The sequence below is a fragment of the Electrophorus electricus genome, chromosome 7 (genome assembly GCF_013358815.1).
Source record: "Electrophorus electricus isolate fEleEle1 chromosome 7, fEleEle1.pri, whole genome shotgun sequence".
Lineage (NCBI taxonomy): Eukaryota > Metazoa > Chordata > Actinopteri > Gymnotiformes > Gymnotidae > Electrophorus > Electrophorus electricus.
In genome coordinates, this window is record NC_049541.1 from 15,768,042 (window position 1) to 15,791,349 (window position 23,308).

The 23,308-nt window shown below is 42.7% G+C and overlaps 2 protein-coding genes across 4 annotated transcripts; one reads left to right on the forward strand and one right to left on the reverse strand.

Annotated features, from left to right (window-relative positions):
- Positions 1-2,148: 2,148 nt before the first annotated feature.
- Positions 2,149-13,672, reverse strand: wif1 (wnt inhibitory factor 1). Of its 3 annotated transcripts, XM_035528337.1 has the most exons (11): positions 13,622-13,672; positions 12,402-12,470; positions 12,073-12,212; positions 9,919-10,027; positions 9,598-9,738; positions 7,811-7,906; positions 7,286-7,381; positions 7,025-7,120; positions 3,301-3,396; positions 2,908-3,003; positions 2,149-2,456 (listed from the first exon to the last, which is right to left on the reverse strand). In XM_035528337.1, the coding sequence occupies exons 2-11, from the start codon at positions 12,436-12,438 to the stop codon at positions 2,326-2,328; spliced, it is 1,038 nt and encodes a 345-aa protein (XP_035384230.1). In that variant the 5' UTR covers positions 12,439-12,470; positions 13,622-13,672; the 3' UTR covers positions 2,149-2,325. The 3 variants fall into 3 exon arrangements, with proteins under 3 accessions (XP_035384230.1, XP_035384231.1, XP_035384229.1); XM_035528338.1 differs by lacking the exon at positions 12,402-12,470 and having other exon boundaries at positions 13,622-13,659; XM_035528336.1 differs by lacking the exon at positions 13,622-13,672 and having other exon boundaries at positions 12,402-12,652.
- lemd3 (LEM domain containing 3) lies at positions 13,412-20,264 on the forward strand. The gene is made up of 13 exons (XM_027002216.2): positions 13,412-14,810; positions 16,564-16,604; positions 17,053-17,122; positions 17,344-17,420; positions 17,810-17,889; positions 18,049-18,194; positions 18,380-18,481; positions 18,565-18,667; positions 18,934-19,112; positions 19,233-19,314; positions 19,552-19,657; positions 19,848-19,926; positions 20,037-20,264. The coding sequence occupies exons 1-13, from the start codon at positions 13,412-13,414 to the stop codon at positions 20,198-20,200; spliced, it is 2,628 nt and encodes an 875-aa protein (XP_026858017.2). The 3' UTR covers positions 20,201-20,264.
- The last annotated feature ends 3,044 nt before the right edge of the window (positions 20,265-23,308 follow it).

The following is a 23,308-nucleotide window of genomic DNA, read 5'->3' on the forward strand; positions in this document are numbered from 1 at the left end:
CTCATGAATGTGCTACAGGAATCAGGTGTACATCTGCCGAGGCAGCCATAACTGGAGCACATCTGACCACTTGCAGACTGTCTGTGCCCCTAGCAGGCTATACAGATGTGAGAGGAAACTTTGAAAGGAGCATCGACCAAAACTATAAAGAGCTGTGGACATGGTGCCTGTATCCCAGGTTACTGCCGTTCTGCGTGCCGGGTGCATTTTTGAGATTCCACAGCATGTTTTTGTTATCGTTGGATTTTCCCCATGAAAGGTGACCCTGCAAGGTGGCAGGGTGCCTGTCTTCTTGGTGCAGGAGGGTGAGTGAGCTGGGTGGAGCCGCTACGTCATCAGGTCCGCTCCACTGCCCTGCCGCCTAGTTATATTACCCTGTCTTCTCTAGCCTTCTCGTAACCTTCCTGTGATGACAGTGAAGTAGAATAGCAGAGCTGGGGTTTAATGGAGTAACATGTTATTGGTTCTGGGTTTAATGTTATCAGTCCATAAGTTTTTTTTTTGTTTGTTTGTTGGTTTTTTTTTGGGGGGGGGGGGGGTTTGACAGAGATAAATGATTCACTTTGTTAAATAGCACAAAACAAAACATTTTATCATTAGTGTTTCACTTTTTAATTAAGCCCCAATGATTTCCATAGTATAGATATTCAACTTCTTAGAGAAAGTATTTTCCCTGCTTAGTAGCTGGTCTACCACTGAAGCTATATGAAGTATCCTGTGTTTAAGCAAGATGTGTGTGTACCCCTGAGGCTGGGCTGGAAGAGGGTGAATCAGAATTTGGGGTTAGTTTGTGAGTGATATGTGGGTGGACCAGCTCTATGGCATCTGCTCATTAACAGCAGCAGGTGTTTGCAGCTACTTTATGGGGCTGGTAATTGAACGAGAACATTCTTTTCAGATGACACAGCCTTTCACTTTACACAAGAGCAAAACAAACATGATTTGGTTTAAGATTCAAATAACATACAAAATAACAGTGATAGATATAATGCATATCTGATCAGTGGCGGTCTGGCCTGCTCAGTCTCTAAAATTCTTGAAGTCATTTTATCATGTAGAATTCCAGCTCTGACTAAAACGTAGGCTTTATAAATGTTTTAAAAACCACGTTTACTCCCCCTCCCCCCCCGTAAATTTCAACGTGTAATTTGCAGAGGTTTTAGAATGTGTCAGTCAAGTGAGGCAGCTGCTGAGGGGACTAACACTTCAGCGTCCATTGGTTCTCTGCTGAAGCTACTTGCCTGTAAAACCTCAGCTACCCTCTTCTCTTCTCCAGCCCCCCACACAGACCCAGCAGCACATGGGAGAAATGACTAACACTGGATAAAAATACTGCTGCTTATACAACTGTCTGAAGATGTTTGGTATTAGTAGGGAACCAAGGCCCGCTGAGAAGCACTGGTATAATAATGTTTTAAATACCTTTAGGAATTTTTACAGGTATTATAATCAGGTATTATTATCAAAATGTAAATGATGGAGAATTTTGTATATTCACTGACTATGGTTTAGCCACTGTTCAAAATTACAGTAGATACAGCACCAACAGTGATATGCTTGTTGTCAGCAATTGAAAGAGCTCAGCTTATGGCATGCTGGAGACACTCAAGTATGAGGTGGCTTTATTTGACTGATATCACACCCACATGAAAATAACAATCCATTCCTTAGCACTTTCCTATGTCTATTATATATGAAGCAGCTTAACAGCATTGTTATACTTCAACTAAGTATCGAAACTTACAAAAGTATGCATTGACTACCCTACATTATTATAACACCTAGATATACTTCCATTTCACATGGCATGTAACTACAGAGTAAAGCTGGAAAAACTTCTCATAATGCAAGCATACGTATTCAGAGAGATCTTCGGCCATTCACTGTCCATGTGTAGAAAAAGAATGTTGATTAAACCAAAGAACATGAACTGAAAACAGCAGTTACCATCTTCATTCAGGTCACACAAACCCAAAAGTGCCTCTGGTCTGTAATGTGCTCCCTGTGATTCATGCCCATATTTACAGTAGAGCCACAAGCCTCCCTGCAAAACATCGCAGGCCGAACCCCACTGAAGACAAAGCAGCCTGTGACTCACCCCCACCGGCGTCTGCGAGACTGGGGGGGGGGGGGGGGGGGGGTTATTGCCAGAAGGGAGTGGAGATCTGGGCTTTGACCGTGAAAGGGGATACCAGGAACATGAACAAAAAGTCTGGCGAGGGTGGAAGCAGCAACCCAGGGAGGAAGGATCCCAGGAAGGATGCTGGGGATCTGAAGAAGGTCAAGATGAGCGATGGCCCCTGGGGAGGCCACAGGCCAGGAAGCTTAAACAACGTAGTTGGTGTCGGAGGGCCGGTTAGTGTCAGAGGCCACTCTGAGCTCCCTCTCTGATGTGGTGTGGGGCTTTGGCCTGGGTCCGGAGGGGCGGGGGATCGTTGATGATCCCCCGCGATACCCTGGGAAGACAAAGACATGGGCAGAGTTAGAGGACTGACAACACTGAAGCCTAATAAGAAATTATTTTCTAATACACATTAATTAACAGCTCATTAGTAAATGTCATTAAATTAATGATTGAGACCACATCTGGTATAAAGAGAATGGCAGCATATGGTGGTTAGAAATAACACAAAGCCTGCAAGCCGCAGGCCTCCCTCCACTGCTGCAGAAGTGAATGACTCCTGGCCGCAGGGAAGAGACATGCCTGCCCAACATTTTACTTGAGCCTCCAGAAGAGCCCAGGAAGGCTATAAGGTTACAGTAGATTATGTGAGGTCATCCATAAACAGGTTGCCATCAGTAGGCTGGGCTTGGGAAAATGGATGTTTGGGATTGTGAAGGGGAGTGAAGTCTTGGTGGGGAGGGGGGGGGGGCTCGTTTTGTGGTGCGATCGGGTTGCTAACTCACTCTTATTACAGTGACGTCCATGCCAACCGTCCCGGCACTGACACCTGTTGGGCTCTAAGCAAGTCCCGTGTGCTCCGCAGCTGGGCTCACAGACAGCTGCATCACACACACACACACACACACACACACACACAGAGACATGTTCAGACTCTACATTTAGTGGGGGGGGGGGGGGAATGCTGTTTAGAATGTCCGGAAGCAGTTAGTCTGTTCATTGAGTACACTGACCACCGGTTGTTCATTAAACTAAGTGTGTGTATTATAACCTTACATTTACAATACAGCTACAAGAAGTACAAACAACTTATTTTCATCATCTTTTCAAAGACAGACAGAGAATACACACAAATGATTGTGTGATAGCTGATGAGGAATGGTGATGGACAGTCTCACCCTTGGAGCACAGATCTCCATGGTAACCCTTGCTGCACTTGCATTTGTTCTTGCCCATGCATTTGCCTCCATTGCGGCATGGCTGCCGGCATTTACCTACCACGGAAATATGACAACCACACTGCTAAAGCCGCCACTAGACACACCACCACATACAGCATCGCAAAATTCAGCATACCCAGCCAATAATCATACTGAGCCGATATTCAGCATCGCTTGCCAACACTCAGTATCCACGAGCTAACCAAGAAAAGTGCCAAGCTGCTGTAGCTGGTTGAAATGGAGTAGTCAGTCTGTGTTGGTCTAACATTAGTAAGATACAGTACATAACCAACAAGCATAAATAAAGTTTTATATACATACAGTTGTGCTCATACAGTTTACATACCCTGGCAGAATTTGTGATTTTTAAATATTTCTTCAGAGAATAATAATGATAACACAACAACTTCTTTTATTCATGTTTAGTGGTTGGGTCAAGCCATTTATTATCAAACAATTGTTTTTTGCTCTTTTAAAAATCATAATGACAACAGAAACTACCCAAATGACCCTGATCAAATGTTTACATACCCTAGTGCTTAATACCGTGTATTGCCTCCTTTACATTCAATGACAGCTTGAAGTCTTTTGTGGTAGTTGTGGATGAGGCATTTTATTTTCCTAGATGGTAAAGCTGCCCATTCTTCTTGGCAAAATGCCTCCAGCTCCTGTAAATTCTTGGGCTGTCTTGCATGAACTGCATCTTGCATCTCCCCAAAGTGGCTCAATGATATTGAGGTCAGGAGACTGAGATGGCCACTCCAGAACCTCCAATTTTTCTGCTGTAGCCAATGACAGGTTGACTTGGCCTTGTGTTTTGGATCATTGTCATGTTGGAACATCCAAGTGCGTCCCATGCGCAGCTTCTGGGCTGATGAGTGCAAATTTTCCTCCAGTATTTTCTGATAAAATGCTGTATTCATTCTGCCATCAATTTTAACCCTGCCTTCTGCCTACATAGATCACACATCCCGAAAACATCAGCGATCCACCTCCGTGTTTTACAGTAGGGATGGTGTATTTTTCATCATAGGCCTTGTTGACTCCTCTCTCAAATGTAGCGTTTATGGTTGTGGCCAAAAATTTCAATTTTGGTCTCATCACTCCAAATAACTTTGCTCCAGAAATATTGAGGCTTGTCTCTGTGCTGTTTGGCGTATTGTAAGTGGGCTGCTTTGTGGCATTGGCATAGTAAGGGCTCTTCTGGCGACTCAACCATGCATTTTTCTTCCAAGTGTCTCCTTATTGTGCATCTTGAAACAGCCACACCACTTTTTGTTCAGAGAGTCCTGTATATCAGCTGACATTATTTGTGGGGTTTTCTTTGCATCCCGAACAATTTTCCTGGCAGTAGTAGCTGAAATTTTTGTTGGTCTACCTGACTTTGGGTTCAACAGAATCCCTCATTTTCCACTTCTTAGAGTTTGAACACTGCTGATTGGCATTCTCAATTCCTTGGATATCTTTTTATATCCTTTTCCTGTTTTACTATTTACTATACAACTATTTTTTTCCTGCAGATCCTTTGATCATTCTTTTGCTTTCCCCATGTCTTATGCATGGTTCTGTCAGGAACGTACTGACTCTTTATACACACACACTGATTGACAAGCAAACAGATTACAGGTGAGGATGGTTACCTTTAATAACCATTTAAACCTGTGTGTCAACTTGTGGGTATGTTATCATGCCAAAACTTCCAGGGTATGTAAACTTTTGATCAGGGTCATTTGTGTAGTTTCTGTTTTCATTAGGATTTTAAAAAGGGCAAAAACAATTGTTTGATAATAAATGGCTTGACCCAACCACTAAACATGAATAAAAGAAAAGTTGTTGTATTATCATTATTATTCCCTGACAAAAATATCAAAGAAATCACAAATTCTGCCAGGGTATGTAAACTTACTGTACACACACACACACACACACACACACACACACACACACATATACACACACAAACACACACACACACACACAATGCAAAAGTTATTACCTGAAAAAAAAGTGTTAGTGACTATAGGCATGTAACATAACTTCATTACTGCAGGCTTATTATTTAGTTATCATTCATAAGGAATTTAGTTATGATTCAGTAACTACTGAAAATTATTCTGTAACTCCATTAAGACTAAAATAATTGTATTTAGCTTCAAAAGTGAAAAATAGGAGTCCGGACACACCAGCTAGTCCATGGACTGTACAGGGTTAATAAAATCCATTAAGCAGTGGAAACTATGCATCATGCATCATAAAGAAAATAATTACACCGGTTCAGCTTTTAAAGCCCTCAGCTAATTAACAGCCAACAATGGGATATAAAAATAAAGAGTAATTGAAACAATGTGAGGGGAAATTTAACACATCTGAAAAACAAGGGTGTGGATGTATAGTTTTGAAGATCTCCTTATGATCTGTACATGACTGAATCCCACTAAATTTCAGTGGACTTTTTGTGCTGTTACATATAGATGAAATGGAGAAACTGTTGATGATATCTTTACTGATGAAAGAAAACCTTAACTCGACATGAAGGCCGCTTTTCAAAGCATGTTTTCACAGAGAGCGCGTTACCTGATCCTACAGAGGATCAGAGGGCTAAGATGAGTTTGGTGCTGTTTCTGGGCAGTTTCTGCAGATGAAGACGATGTGGTGTGTTGGAAATACTACATCACTCCGTTCTCCACCGATAGCCCTGAATGCTCCAGCACTGAGCTTAATCTGCGTCCTAAGATAAATGGTTTTAATGTCTTAATGCTTTTTCCCCTGACATATCAAGTAGCGGGAGTGTATGATTTACTGCCTTTGAAAGGTGATAATTCATAGTGTGAAAACATCCTGTCTTTGAGCTGGGGTGCTGAGACATGATGACAGAAGAGGATGAAAGGTAAACATCAAGGGGAATGTACAGACATTAACCAGACTAAACATATATATTAAAAATAATATCTACAAGCATTAGAATTTGCTGCCATATATTAATGTTCCCTTCATTAGCCAAAACACTGTCTGCAGCTTGTCAGTATTTTAATACCATTTCACATTGTAACAAAGGGATGAAGTTGATAGTGTTGATAGTAGTTGTGTTACCATTCATGCACACACAGGTAATTGCCTAACTACTACTAATGGTATTAATACCTTCAGCTCACTGGCTGGAAGTCAGCACTTGTGGTTGTCATTAAACTGCACAAAGTTAAATTTGCCATCGTAGATGCTGGCCCTTTTTCCACAATCGTAAGATCACACTTCAGTAGGAAGTTTGTCTGAGGGTCTGCTCTGAACATGGTATGTGGCAATATGAGCATCGCAACTAAGTGACAAATCCCTTTTCTTTAAAATCAGGCACTGGAGCATGAGACACAGAGTTCTTTTCAGTCAGGTTCTTACCTCTGGTCTGGTTATTGGTTAATCATGGAAAATGTAAAGGCCAAGATTCACAAAGTTCACAACATTTCTGCTGAAATCTCTACTAGTACCACATATGGTCAATGGGGGCATACATAGTAATATTGAAAGTAGCTTTTCAGGCCATGTTGTAAAAACCCAGACTATGAGTAGCTGATCTTGACTCAGTTGCCTTCTGTATCCACTGGGATATGCTAGGTAAAACTGACCATAGATCTGGACTCTTGCTCTGCACAGGCTAACATGGCCTTATGAGAGGTCTGTTTGTACTCACTTTTTTCACAGCGGCTGCCCTCAAAGCCAGTGGGGCAAACACATTTCCCGGGATGGAAGCAAGTTCCCCCATTAAAACACGTAGTGCTGCAGTTTGCTGCAAACAGAACAAGGTGAGTCCAGCTAAGGCTAACCAAAGGTCAAGCGGTTTGTGCATGAATGTAAAATATACTAGTAAGAATGACAAAGTACAGTGCCACATTTCAATGGTCAGAATCAAAAAGACAATTCATGCAGGATTTAGGGTGAAACGCCCTCTTACCTTTCTCACAGCTGGCACCATAGTAGCCTGGGGGACAACCACACAGCCCTGGACTCATACACAGACCTCCATTCATGCACCGTGGTGAACACAGGGCTGAGAGCAGAACACAAGCTGTCATTCCTGTGATGTACTTCACAATATCCGAACATGATCAAATAAAATAAAGCAAGTTCTGGTTTTATTAAAAACAACCTTTTTGCAAATCAGCAACACAATGCCTTGATATAGTCTGGATAGTGACATAGTCAAAGCAAAGTAATCTTTTAAATCTAATCCAGTATAAATCCAAGTTTAAGATTGCAAATACATAATGGTTATAAATGTGAGTTTCAGGTCTTTCATAAGACCTGGAAATATGGAATTGGAAATATGTAGTATATTTCAGAATGCACTGTGCTCCCTCTTGAAAATCAGAGCTTAACGCTGAGACATTGGTTTGCCTGAACAGAGTATAAGACTCAGGTTCCAGGGGAGAAGGGCTGTTCGGTTGACTTTTTGGTGGGCTTTTAGAACCAGGGTTACCTTTTTCACACTGCGTGCCATAGAAGCCATCGTGGCACTCGCAGACCTGCCTCTCGTTACAGTAGCCTCCGTTCCTGCAGCCCCCAGGACACTTCGCTTCAGAGGGCAGGAGAAGAGGGGGAGAGAGAGCAAAGGCGTGGTGTGAGTTCTCCTGCCCCTGGACCCCTGCATCTTCTCCACCACTTCAAGGGTCGCCACATTTCCACAGTGCGGCAACTGAATTCAAAAGCAGTTGTGTCTTCAAGAGAAGTGAGCAGCAGTATTCTGAAGGAAAAAACTGCAAAGGCTTTGAGGTGAAACCACGATGTCCGCAAGCCTGTGAAACATGTCGCATCCAATATAGTGCTTCAAATTTGGATTGCTGAGGTTTAGCCAAAGCTTTATTCTCGTTCGCATGCCATCTCTGAAGGCCATGTGGTCAACGTACATTAAAGGCTCATGTCACGGAAACAAGTGTAGCTTTCAGACATGTTTTAAAACAGTTTCCTCTCTGTCTATAAGCAATAGTGCTGTCTGGAATATTTGCAACAGCTGACCAGCTGCAGAGGAGAAGCTGACACCAGCTCTCAGCCCTTTGCTATAGAGCAAATACGGAATTAGCTAGCGTGTTTGCCTCATCTTCTTCGGAAACAAATCTAGTCTGAGTCCACTGTGAGCTCTTTGAGCTCATATGAGCTTACCACAGCGATGACAATTCCCACAGATGAAGATGAAGTATTTTTGTTGATTTTTTTGCACACCGTATGCGGGATCATGTTTCTCTGAAGTAGCATGAATCTAATATAGTGTGTGGTCACTTCTTGGGTCAGCTTTTTCATCACAGAAACCCACAACTGAGGTTTATGCTACAAGGGCAGCTCCATGACTGCTGTGTGCTCCTGCGTGATGGTCACTAGAGCACTTTCCTCTGTGAAACATACTGCTTCCTGCTCACTGGGACACTCCAGCAGATGGACCATTTGATCTGTGGTGTCTGTGTGTAGGGGGTGTGTAAGGAATGCAACACAAGGTAGGCGTGTGTGTGTGTGTGTGTGTGTGTGTTGAGTGGCTCTGGTCTCACATTCTCATGGGCTGCTGCAGCTGGCAGATTTCACATGACATCACGGGCTAGTGATGGCCTTTGTGTGTGAAATGCAGTGTAACCCATATCACATCTCTCTTCCTCCTACTTTCCATGACTTTTATCATGTCTTATCATGGTTCATCATGTCAGCTTCGTGATGAATGCAACATATGCCTTCACTGTCTGATGCAAACTCACTCTGCATAATTCTGCCATCAACTATAACAAATTATGCAGTAGTTTATGTACTTCCATATCATTTTAATGTGAGCTGTTCATTAGCTTGTGCCTAAATTAGTGCACTCTAGTGAAGACCTGCTGATTGCTTATTCTGAGGTCTGAAACCACAGACCACAACTTGGGTCGTCTGTCATCAGGCAGCAAGCTGAGGCTCCTGCCGCAGTTCCCACGAGACACTGAGGTTTGCCCAGTTTGCCTATCCTCCAGCTTGCCTTTCCTCCTATGGTCTCATACAGCACAACACACAGATTGAATGACAAAGCAGCTCATAGCACCAATCCAAAGACTGACACAAAGCACGACTTTGAAGCAAGGCCTTTTTTTTTAGATGCATTCATCATAACTTACTTTAACAAACCTTTTAATTAGCCATATGCAGTTATTAGTGATCCTATGTTATGTGATTATGTATAACATTATGCACTTCTTTATTTCCTTAAATAGTCTAAACAGATGTGCAGCTGGTATGCATGAAGACCCTAACCTCTCTGGCAGGACTTGAAGAAGATGGCGTTATGCGGGGTCCGCAGAACGATGTTTCCACCCCCGTCCATCACCAGGATGGTGACCTCGAATGCCGCAACACCGTCCTGATCGCCTCGGCATGGGAAACCTACCTGCACCACTACGCATGCAAACCCATTTATCATGTGAGCGATCACATGCAAGTAGGAAACACTGCCTGTGCGGTGTCTCCTTCCAAACTCAATTAGGATACACAAACCCCTTAGATGTAAGACATGGCCCAAAGGATCATTTATAATGCAACCTGTCATTTTTGATATGCTATTAAGTGCTTATTGACCTGAAGCTTTGTGCGGTACAGAGCCTAATCGGGGGACGTTGACAGTAGGGTCATCCATGATGTCTTTGTCGAATGAACGTAGAGTCTGGAACTCGTAGAAGTACTCAGCCTGCATTGGAAAGAGACCTGGTCTTCACTATCTCTTTTAAATAACTAAAGTTTTTTTTTTTTTTAAAAGCCTGTGGAATTGACTTGTGGGCCTCCGACATTTGAGACCAAGCAGTGAATGCATGGTGAAAAGAGAGGCTCCGGATTCATGAGTTTAATTACACTGTGTAAATCATTCCAGTGGAGGAACACATATATCTGCAAGGGATGAATGGACCCTCATGGTTTGCGCATGCATATGTTTGGGGCTTCCCTCTGAAAGGCTTTCCTCCCTAAATAATGGTCTCAAAGCTTTGAAAATTATACACTTGACAGAATGGCTGTGATTGAACAGTAAAACACACAGAGACCACAAAAAAAATTCTCAAAAGGAGATGAAAGCAAGTGGCATCCAATTCTGCTCTCTCCCCAGCTCTCTCTTACTCTTTCTCTCTCTCCCCTTTTTCTGTCCTCCTCTCAAGATTTCTGGAGCAGGGTGGTGTGTGATGAAGAGAAAAACATGCAGACCGTGTGGAGAGCTTCGCTAATCCTACTGCTGAATGGGAATAACCAACAGATAACGCCCGCCGCCAGCCTTTTATGCCCGAGGCCTTTGTTCTTAAGCCTCCACGGCAGGCTTTGAAGTGCGAAGTAACAGAGACCAAGAAAGAGTGGGCCCTCTCTCTGCCTGCTATTCTGTCTCCCTCTTTCTGCACCTCTCTCTTTGTTCTGTATCCCTCTTTTTCTCTTGGTATCCCCTTCTCTCTTACTTCTCTCTTTTTCACTGAGTCAATATGCCATTTGCAGATTATGATCTCAGTGTATATGGACAAATCATTTGTGAATGCAGGATCTAGCAGAGGGCAAAAACAAAAAGGAAATTCTGATTCATAGCATCCACAACATACCCTTTTTATACTCATATACTCTCAGTATTCACTCAAACCTATTTTTTTCTTCCTGTTAAATTATTTAGACCTAAAAACCCTAGACTTCAGCAGAAAATGCAGCATATTAATTAAATATGTACAATTTGAAAGCATGGTAAATATAGGAAATTCATAAAACTTTACATAAAAGAAAGAAAAATCTTCTAATGTATGAGTCACTTTGGTGCCATAATACCACTTCAAATACTGACATCATTGTGTAGATTTAATACCATGCAAGTCAAAAGTAGCCAATCCCTCCTACCAGTTTGATCTAACTGCCAATAAACACAACGCATTTTTCCTGGTGCACTTTGTAACAAAACGTTCAAACTGCAAATGTACTACAGAATGACATGCCATATGACAGTTCAGCATCTGGTCCAATTAAATGAGTGCAACACCTACAGTAATTGACTATCCGCGCCACTGCTGCATCACCACATAGCTGGTGGTCTTTATCCTTAGTTACTTGACCATTTAACAGGCTTCCCAGCTTTGAATAACACTCAAGTCAAATGTGACATTTGACTGAGCACAAGGAGACCACGTGTACGGTGGAAGAGATTTTGCCACCGCTCTTACCAAACCAGTGACGAGCACCAAAGAGGGGTGAGCATGCAGTAGCCGTCCAAACGGACCTTTCCCAGTAGAATAAAGCAAATAAGGTTCTGGCACGCGCCTGAGAACGTGAGGCCCAGATGTTTGGCACATGCGTGAAGAGGCGGGCTCGCAGCAGCTTTGCGCTTTGATCCGTGCCGCAGGACTACGACACCAAAACTTAAAATGCCGCAAAAGATATAAATTACAATATCAAAAATATAAAAGAAAAAGAAAACTTTGCTTTAAAATGCACTGTTTACTTTTCGACTATTAATATAACAAAAATACTGTTCAGATACCCTCGATGCATACATTTTTTTCCTGCTTTCTGCCCATTTTTTTTTTTACGTCATATTCATTTACTGTTATTTCTTAATATTTAATATCGCTAATTATGGTTACTGCATAATCCCACATAATTCAAGGAAATGAATACAAAGACACATATGTGCTAACAAGTCTGACAATTACGTTATATGTTTACTGTACCTGTAAGCAATATGCTCTAAGCCATATTCTCTTTCGCCTGTTTTACCTGATCAGTCACTTGCCAGGTGAAGTTCACGTAGTGGATATGAACAGGTATAGCGGGCATCCGCTGCTGCGCTTTCTTGAAGTCGTGTGTGAATGGAGCCATTCTGCCCTCTGACACAATCAAAATATCCTCCTCGAAACCTGTTGATTGAAACGTTTCACCACTGAATGCATTCCACTCCTCAGACTAATATAATACAGACTTTGATTTTCATTTCAAAGAGACTGCTACATAAATAATCCCTCTTCAAATGCTGATCACAAAAGAAAATGCAGAAATACTTAAAAAATATTGCTACATCAGTATTGGCATCACGTAACTCTGTTTACCTATTAATATCCTAGCTTGGTTAGCATCAATCCACATGCACAGACTTCCTTGCTCTGGGGCAGCTTCGACTACCAAACCCCCCAAAAGTAGAAAAAAGTAAGTCTTAAAATACAGCTGAAACATAGGCGTCCCAAAAGCCATTCCGCACAGTCCTTCGTCTTATGCACTGTGAAATGTAGTATTAATGTATCCCTCCTTGTGTTAAACTCCCGTATTAAATCTATGGCAACTACGTCTTGAATTGACAGAATGGAAATGCCTGCACTGCTTCGCAGGCTACTTGTATACAACAGGACCTGTGATTCCGAACCCCTACCACAGGGTGGCGTGATGTGCCAAAGAGGACGTGAGGATCTGAAATTGCAGTTCCTTGTTAGGTAATTAGTTAATCATGACTCGTAGACTTTAAGATATCATTACTGCAAAAATATTTAGAATATTGTACGAAACGTTGTAACATTTAGGCTAGGCCTATATATTTATTGATGCATGTAAATATAAATCTAAATAAACTTTTGTATATATATTTCTAACTTGGTAACAGTATGTATATGTTTACATAATACGCCCATAAATTTAACTGTTAAATTACATTTGTGAAAACGCCCAAACGAAATATTTCGCTGTGTTCAACTAAAATGAGCAAGCTCTTCAGTAAAATAAGTCAATAGCTGAATACATTTATTTTGTAATTATATTTCAATTAACGATTGTGTTTATAAATTATTTAACATGACATTTCACGTTTGGATTAAAAATTCAAACTTTACAAAATGTTTAATTAAAAGTGAAATAACACGGAAAAGCTAAGCATCAGAAACAATTAATAAACAATTCAAAACGACTCATAATTGCAGATTTTACTTAGACTATAAAATAAGATGGATATTAAACAGCAAAAACATCTTATCTGAACGTCTGAACTTTTTTTTCCTCCCAAGTTTACTGTCTGGTTCTACTACTTCTACGTCACTTCCTGTAATGCTCGCTGTGCGAGTTTCGTGCAAAAATGGCGTCTACGCAGCTAACAGATGAGCAGCTTTTCTCCGAGTTAAAACGTCTAGGGTTCACCCCGGGCCCGCTCACTGAGAACACACGGCCCGTGTACCTAAAAAAGCTTAAAAAGCTACGCGAGGAACAACAACAACAGCGGTCCCGGGGCGCTAAAGGACGCAACAGCGGCAGCATCAGCAACAACAGCGGTAGCGGCGGTACTAACGGCAACACGGCGGCGGGAGCGTCGGGCTTCAGGACCAGGGCACCCCTGAACGCGGCTCCGAGCCCCGGCGGCCGTCGGGATCTGAACGAAAAGCGCACGGACAGGGCGGGGAAGTTCGTTTTGGGATTTAGCTCTGACGAGTCGGACGCAGAAGCGCCGCTGAAAAAAGGAGGCCCGAGCCATAATGGCAGTAGGAGAGACCGAGGCTCGGGACCGCAGTCCCGGTGTGTAAGGCCTACGCAAGAAACACCAGCCGCCGCTCGGAGGAGTCCCGGAGCCCATCTCGGGCTGTCGGCGGTGCGGCGGAGCGCCTTCACATCTCCATGGTGGACAGACCAGGCCAAATCGGACTTGGGGGAGACGCAGTCCTGCGTGGCGAAGGATAACGATTACGGCGAGCCAGAGGAGAGAGACGATTCTGAAGAGGAGACGGAGAAGAGCAGCCGAACTGTGAACGGGAACAGGGCGTCTTACGCGGCAGACGCTAGTAAGCTGGCCGGGGATTATTCCGATTCGGACGAGGAGGAGGACCGTGAAGGCCAGCGTTATCGAGCACGCCGACATCTTTCCAGGGGTGAGCCGAAGTCCGCTTCGTCTCCGTACCGAAGTGTCCGGGAGTCGGAGAGTGGTCAGGAGAAGGCGTCGGGCATCATCGCAGTAAATGACCCTCCTGGCGTTGGAAGTCTAGACGTGATGGGGGAGCGGGGGGAGGACGATGATGAAACAAGCGAGTTTAGCGGTGGCTTGTTCAACCGCAGTTATCCAAAAAGTTCTAGTTTCATATCCGGCGTTATGGACGAGAAGGACGGGGAGACTAGCAGCAGCAGGCCCGCTGGGTGCAGTAAGAACCACGTCGACGGCGGAGATGGCGTAGCGAGCAGGTTTAGGATCGGGCTCAGACCTCGCTTTTCCTCGTGTAATAATAGTCTGTCCACGACCTACCGACCTAACCACTCGAACCACACAGGCTCGAACCATAGCTACAGCCAGGCCGCCCACAAACATAAGCAGGCGGTTCCCGAGGACGAGCTCCTCCAGCAGTTCCGAAGGGAAGAGGTGTCTTCGACCGGCGGCTTCAGCGCACACTACCTGTCCATGTTTCTGCTGACCGCTGCCTGCCTGTTTTTCGTTGTGCTTGGCCTCATGTACCTGCGGATGCGGGGGTCCAGCGCTTCAGAGGGAGTTGTTGGTAAGTGTTGTGTTTCTGGCTGTAATTCCCCGGGTGGCGATTATGATTGTCTTGTCAGTTAATTGTTTCGGTTGAGAATGAATTAGAATTTCAGGCTTCTGATTATTGGGAATGCCTATGAATCTCAGAATCTAAGAGCAGCCTACTTATTTAGGCGGTTTTATTAGTCATTGCCTGCAACTGATTGGTGTTTGTCTATGCTTCTTTTATAGGTGTAATCAGTTTATTATGGTTGTTTCATTCCTGTTTAAGTAATTAGCCTAGATATAAGACTACATACACACACATTTTGTTAGCTATGTATACCCAACACTGACATTTCCTTGCAATTTCTTTAGAACAGTTGAAGTGGCTGTGTTTCTTCCTTTAATCCCAAGTGTCAGATTTACACACTACCTGTTTTCACCCTGCACTGTTCACACCCTCAGACAGGAAACAGGCACTGTTGCCCTGTAGGGGGGACATCAGAACAGGAGTGGAACACCCCTTTGGGCAATTAAATGTCTGCTTTATTGTATGACTGACTCTCGCAGGCACCCAGAGTTTCCCTACCATAGTGCTGCAATAGTGAAAAGTTCAAAAGAACTTCCATTTGTCGGTTGCTCAGCTGGTTCAAGTTCAGTGTAATTGTGTGTGATCTCTGAGCAGCTTTGTTTGATCTTTGAGCATTCCAGCCTTATTCTTAAGTGGTTTACGGGATCATCTATATGATTTGTCACAGGAAATGGTGTTAATCCACTGCTTCACTTTGCAGCATTCCTGAGCTGCATGCCTTCTTTACACCATTCCTCTAGTCAGTGTCTGATCCTTTGCAATACGAAATTTGCATGCCTGCAATTAAACTAGACAGTAACAGTCTTCTGGTCATATTGTTTTACTGGCATGGAAAAATGCCTCAATGTTAATGGCCAGATTATTTATATTGAGATCTAAGTAAATATTTTAGCAAGTCAAAGTTTATATTCAGTGTTCTGAAAGTGTGCACGTGTCTGTGTGCCTGTGTAAGTGTGTGCATGTGCGCATGTTTGTTTGTCTGTGTCTGATGTGCCCTAAGAGGCTCATAGGGAGGGTCCTTTGATTGAACAGCCTGTGACTGACATCTAGGTCACAGACGGGCTAAAGCAGCCTAATTGTGTGTTTCTCGAGTGCTGGCACGCCTAGAGTGATCAACTCTGCCAGCTGGCTGCCTGACCGGGTCCCTCACCACTCATCGGTTGGCTACGGTCTGGTTTCTTTGTATAGCTTTTGATGTGTGGAGTAAAATATTAACATGGCTTGTATGTTGGGTACAGGTTCTGTCTGAAATGGATTTGCAGTGCTGAATGTTGCAAAGCCTCTTCAGTGACCCGTCTGTAGCTGAAATACCTTAGAAGGTCTGATGGAATTAGGCTAGGGTGATTGCTTCACCATGTTAGCATGCAGAGAACACAATGAAATTGTCCACGCACCTAACATCAAAGGAGATGTCTTCATGTTGCTGTGCATCTTTTTACAGGTTCCTACTAGACCCCATACACACATTCAGCGAACAAACATGTCTGATTGAGAAGCCCTGGCTGTATTATTTCTTGGCTGTTAAGTTGCAGATGGGGGTGTGAAGTCATGTGTGTGCACATGCAGAGAGGCAAAAGTGATGTGTCTGCCCTCAAATCATCACTGGAAATGCAGTCATGTTTTAAAACTTATGATCTAGGCTGACTTTGAAAAGCTTTTTGCTGCTGTAATAGCACGTGTGTGTTTGTGTGTGTTGCAGCCAAGAGCCACCCATTTGGTACAGTCTTTGACAACTCATATGTAAGTAACTTTGAGAATTCTTTGAGAGAGTTTTAGGAGTCCACAGTACATAAGAGTCTTTGTTTACATGAATATCAGTTTGAATAATTTTCATTAAATCTACATCAATGACAGGAATTCAACGTTGAATTCCAATGCTTGGCGGGTCCTAGATTGTGTAATTACTAGTAGCTAAGTGAACAACTAATATAACTGATTGGTCAACCATCATGCCTAGATAAAGGAAATGTGGAAATTTGTCATCAAGATCCTGAAGATTACTTGAATGCCCCTGTTCTAGAACATTGCACCCATATTAGAGTTAAACCTTTCTCCTTTTTCCTTTTTTCTTGTTCTGTTTTTCTGTTGAATTGTTGTGTGTAATGGGCTCATCACATGATGGCAATGATGGAGTGCAGCGGTAAACGTGTTGCCGTCCTAAACATTGTCCTCGCTGTTTTCCTCTTAGAACAATACAGAGAAGGACCTCATCCTCAGTCTTTTGCTCCAGCTGCATGACCATCTGGCTGATATTGCAGGTGACTCTAGATTTTAGTGTGTAGCCTATGGTGGTTGTTTAGCTCGTGCATTTGAATAGGTTTTTTTTTCTGGATATGTTTCTGTACAGATTTACATTAGCATTTGCATTTGTGTGAATTATAAATTTTATGCTGTTTTTAACTTGCATTTTGAACAATGACACATTATTATTGAACTGATTATGTATTTTCTTTTTTGTATTTTGATGTGTTTCTTTCAGGAGAACATGACTGCAAAGACCTCACCGACCCATTAAACAGAAGTATCTCCTTCTCAGAGGCCACTCAGTACCTAAAGGTACCTTGTGTTTGGCATGTCCAGACCACATTTTCATGTGCTGGGAATGGCATTCACACTTCTTTAATAAGCACCATTTAATTAATTTTAGTGTGTCAGTGTGAGGGTATCTACCTTGAATTAGAAGTATCCTGTTTTAACATGTAATTCCATTGTTTCAGTCAAACCCTTAGTCAGTCAACATGTAATTATTCTGATTGGTTGGTCTGTGTCAGTATCTTCCAGTTCAGCAGATCTCCTTGTTCTGATACACCTAGTCAAAATCCACTAAGGGCTTGTTATTTTGCTGATGGTTTAGTAGGTGTATTAGAAGTAGTTAAAAAAAACTGAGCAACGCAAAACACCTCCAGAACTGGGAAATGCTTATCAGTGAAATTGCTTTTGTGTAGCTCCGAAATAAGGATTATGAAAACTGGATACAATCTTCCCTGGAGTGGATCATTAAAACAGGAGAGACTGCTGGTATAAGGTAAAGTGATTGGTTTATTGTGTTTGTTAGCTTTTCTCTCATTTATTGTTATCATTCTTCTAAATGCAGTTAACATCAGCATTTACAAAGACCATCCCTTTACACATGTGGGTCAGCAGGGTAAGTGTGCGCTCCTGCGCTCTCTGTCCTTGATTGCAGGTTGATTGCAGCAGACCCCACACAGCCAGTGGAGGATGTGTCTGAGATCTATCGTCTGGAGTCAACCCACCCCCGCATGTCCTTCCTCTGCCGCTTCCGGCGAGCCTTCTTAATTGTTATCTACAGAGCAATCCTCATCCTCACTGGTTCGACTCTCAGCATTTCCTACCGTACAGTAATTGTCTAGGATCAGGTTTCTGGTTTATAACAGGATGAAGGGAGGCAACAATTAGTCTCTGGACCTCATATGTAAAACTCCAAACTCTGTGCTTTTCAGCTTCAGTTAAGACTATTTGAGGTTGGTCACCCTTTGCTCTCTTTGTCCCTAAAGGCATAGGTGTTGTCTGGGGCTTGATGTGTTACATGAAGTACCGCTGGAGGAGAGAGGAGGAGGAGACCAGGCAGATGTATGACATGGTGGAAAGAATCATAGGTATGGCCACCATGTAACTCACCTGTCCTGCTACAGTGCCATCGTTCCCTAGTGTGCGATGAGCCTTGTTTGTGTATGCGCAGATGTGCTGAGGAGCCACAATGAGGCGTGTCAGGACAACAAGGAGCTGCAGCCCTACCTGCCTATCCCTCACGTGCGGGACTCGCTCGTGCAGCCCCAGGAGAGGTCTGACCCCCACCTCACCACCACATGTTCTTTGTCAGCTAAGCTTCTCCTCAAAGCCTCGAAAACTAGGCTGTCTATCAGAAGGCTGCAGTGTCTGCAGGTCTTGGTATGAAAATTGCAAACTGTAATGCTAGTCAGTTGTTACTGATAAGGGGAAACGTGTTTTTATTTCTTTATTAATTAAATATGCATTTTAAGCATTGAGTGACTCTGTTACTAGTTTTTATGAGCAAATATGAATATATGTGCATGTGTGTAAATATCAGGAAGAAGATGAAGAAAGTGTGGGACAGGGCCGTAACTTTTCTGTCTGCCAATGAGTCCCGTATCCGGACAGAAACTCAGAGGATCGGGGGAGCTGATTTCCTCGTGTGGCGGTGGCTTCAGCCCTCCATGTCCTGTGACAAGATGTGCAGCATACCCTCCAAAGTGTGGCAGGGCAAAGGTAAGCCTGTGTGTGCCATATTGTAACCCTGGTGCATCAGAATCCTGCAATGGCCAGTCTGTGGATGAACGGCATCCCACTTGTTGGGCATATCCAACACCCTGTACTTGCTCTTCACAGCATTCCCTTTGGATCGAAGAAATTCGCCACCCAACAGCTTGACGCCATGTCTGAAGATCCGCAACATGTTTGACCCTGTAATGTAAGTTCTCCAAGCATTGGCTCTGGTGAAACTATCCTGAAAACAGTTTCACCAACAGTTTCAGTTTCACCAAGAAGGTTGCTGGCCAATATAGGCACTGATGTGCACAGCAGTGAACATGACCCTTCATATGTGTTAGGGATGCTTGTATACATGGACTTAAATTTGCCTGATGACAAAGCAATGAGGTTAAAAGTCCAGATGTTTCCTCACCACCGGGTGTTCTGATTTGAACAGGGAGATTGGGGAAAACTGGCACCTTGCCATTCATGAAGCCATCCTGGAGAAATGCAGTGACAATGATGGGATTGTCCACATCGCTGTTGACAAGAACTCACGAGAGGTGGGTGAGAGGTCCTCCTGTTCAGTACACCACTCTTTGTTACTGTCTGCTGGTGTGCCAGAAAAGACGAAGCTACATCATTAGTATAAGTGCAGAATGACATGACCTGGTAAAGCTACAACGCTAAAGCTAGGGAATGCAGGGCCGCATATGGGTGTTATGAAAGTTCTCAACTCCTCTGTACCCCTAGGGCTGTGTTTATGTGAAGTGCCTTTCAGCAGAGCACGCAGGTAAAGCTTTCAAGGCTCTTCACGGCTCTTGGTTTGATGGTAAGTACTTTTTTAATTATAATGGAGGGGAGGTTATAATGACCATGGGTTTATTTATGACCTGCGGTTAGGAAGTACTGAGCACTTGACCCTCATGCCTTCTGCTCCAGGAAAGCTGGTGACTGTGAAGTACCTGCGCCTGGACCGCTACCACCAACGTTTCCCACAGGCCCTGGCCTGCAGCACGCCCCTGAAACCCTCCAACTCCAGCATGAACACCATGGTCCGTCTGCACCAGCGTTCCAGCCCATCCAGCTCCCTGGCCTTCTCCTGAGGGCCTTGCGGACCACTCCTCAGCCTCCAGCGCCTCCTCTTACGCCCCCCCCTCCCCTCCCCCCCTCCCTTCCTTCCACATGAGGCTCCCCTCTTTTGGGTCCTTTCCAGCACAGCGGGGACTGATCCCAGGACCTCTCCCGTCACTGCGGGCTGGAGGACACCGCTGTCTCCCTTCAGCAGTGCTCAAGGACGGTTTACTACAAACCAGTGAGCTTCCTCGTCCTTGAAATTGAGCTGTAGAGGGAGGATGTGTGCACTAGGACTGGTGGTGAACATGTGGGGAGCTGTCAGAGCTTTGGTTAGGAGAGCTGCTCTGTTTTCTATATCCCTCCTCCAAGACTCTGGTGCATTGGACACAATGTATATCTTCTTTTTCCTTTATTTTTTTGTTTACAAACTGTCTTTATAGATAAAACAAGGAAACAAAATGGCTTCCAATCTATTTTAATGTTCAGAATTGAGGAAATATATGAGAGAGCTGGACCTTCTGTGATTCTGCTCTCCACCCTCTGCATTTTGTCCAGCTGACTCCCCTCCTTAGTTAAAAGGAGTTCTTTGGGGCTGTACATAGCTGCATGTGCGGGTTAAAGTATCCCTATATTTAAGCTTTGAATTGTATCATATAACGTGGATGTTTATTTCTCTGAAAATGTTTTAGCTGATGTATTCCCACTTTTTGTAGTTTTTAATCCAAAAACAATGGCATGCACACACTCAAGAAGGAGTGCTGTAAATATTTTTGTCAAATGGTGGTGGTTGAAATTGTGTAAAACTGCAAATTGTCATAAACTCTAATGCATTTCTTGCCAACAGAATAATTATACCAATTGCATTTGAGCTCAGAGAAGTGTCAGGGGAGGTTTTGACAATGGGTCATGTTATACAGGCCACATGGCTATGAAAGATGTGTGGAGAAATTAACTGGCTTTCTCTAGTTTAATGTTCCAGTCCTCCCCTTCATGCAGCTCTGAACACTGGCCTCATTTTTACCATCTTGATTGTATTCCAATATACTTTGGTTTTTTTCTTTGTTTTGAAAGTTATGCTTTTTCTTTTGATTGGTGCAGGCTGGTTTTGACTTTTCCATTGAAAACCTATCCCTGATTAACACATTTGAAGCTAGGCCACCTCTTCATCAGCATCTTGTCTGGTTAAGTGGCGCAGTTAATATTGTTTTCTTTGTTTATTGTTTTAATTTTTACCATCTTACCTCCCTTCTCTGCCCTTTTCTTCCAAAAATTGCTGTTTTTTAGGAGGTGCTATTCTTGTGCAGTTATGCTGGTGGCAGGATTAAATCTTATCTAAAGGTTAGATATATGAGACACTCATGAACAGAAAGTATGTTAATCCTATCTTTTTGAATAATGAAACACATGCCAGCCATTTAATTAAGGTTGGCATTGATTTTTTGAGGTAATCTGAAATTTTCCTACTTAATTTGTATGATAAATTGCAAGAAATAAACATTGTCCCCAAAGTAAACATCAAGCTCCAGATTGAGTAATTCCTGTAGCATTTGCAAAGAATGTAACATGAGTGTTGGCTGAGAGTGAAGTGACAAACTTCTGTGACCAATCAGTGCCTAGATGTTGCTAGTAGGTTTGGTAAATCTGTCCCTTAATTTTCAGTGATTGCTGGTCTGTGCTTTGTATGTACTGAAAATGCAGTGCCAGTGAATACTGGGCAGAGAATTTGGAGCGGGATTTATATACAATGCACACTTGGTCAAAAACCTGGCACACTCTGCAGCAAGTAACCTAATGGTGCCTTATTTTTGTGCTGTTTTATTGGCAGGCACTGCATTTGTTGGTAATGTATTTCCGTTTATAAATTGTCCAAATGATGTAATGTTTTAAAGAGCAGATATGGTTGATCTCGCCTCTCCCATTTTGTTGAATTTTAAGAAAAAAATAACATTTAAATCCAGATCCATGGGTTTAGTTCATACAAATCACTTATCACTTAGGTTGTCATGGTAACATATTCGAGTAGGCCTCTAGGTGGGGTTGGGGTCTGCTTCTCAGAGCTCATGCATGAAAAATAAATACACTAAACATTCAAAGCCAGGACTTGTTTTTGGTGTACTTCCACACATCATTGTAATCTTCCTTTGTGACTATAGCCTGGTGTTAACTATTGACCTATTTTCACTTTTTTTACCCTCTGTATTCTAAAGAGAATGTAAAGTTGGATTGGGCTGGCATGGCTCCAAAGCAGTGCCTGACTTGCATTTGCAATGTTCTTTTTCTCTCTCTGATGTATCTGATGTAAACACTGTACATTAATAACTGTAAAATGTAATATTATGCAGCAGCTTTCTCAGTCCATATGGTTTTGACAAGTATTCTGGACCTACAAACCTGAGAGGAAAATGTATAATAATCCAGGCTTTTTGAAGCTTCATGTTTTAATGTAATTTGTCACTTGTCTTGGTAAAAATGCTCTAATTAAAAGTTTATTAGGGGTTTGTAATTTGAAGAGTGTTGGGTCATGAATTGAAATACTTTTTAACTTCTGATGTTTTAGAGTACTGGGAGAGTTTAAATTAATGGAACAGTTTCAGTGATATAGCTTGATGTGCGTTAGCTATACAACCTTTGTGCATTTAATGTGTAAAATCTGTTACCTACATGAGATGAACAATTTACAAACAATAGGCCAGTTTTAGTTAATGTACTCCATTCACAAAAATGCCTTAACCAAGTCAGAAGTAAGTGAACTTGGAAAAGGGCATACAAGCAATTATTATATACAATAAAACTTTAAAGTTTTACTATATATAATAATACAATAAAACTTGCATACAATACAATTTATTTACAATAGGAAGATGTATAGTATGTAAGTGTGGACATTATTCCAAATTATGTAACTTTTTTTTTTTTTTTCAGTGAAGGTCTTTAAGAACAAGGGGAAAAAATCCCTAAACATCTTTTTTTTTTTCCCCAAACGAGAGCTTTTCAATTTGGGATGGACAGAATAAAGTTAACACGATTAAAGTTAGCAGAATATAGATGAGGAGAACGTGGGTTTGTACCTATAGCGATCATATTTGGAAGGCCCAATTAGTCAAAATTATAAAATTATTTCTAGAAATACTCCAGAA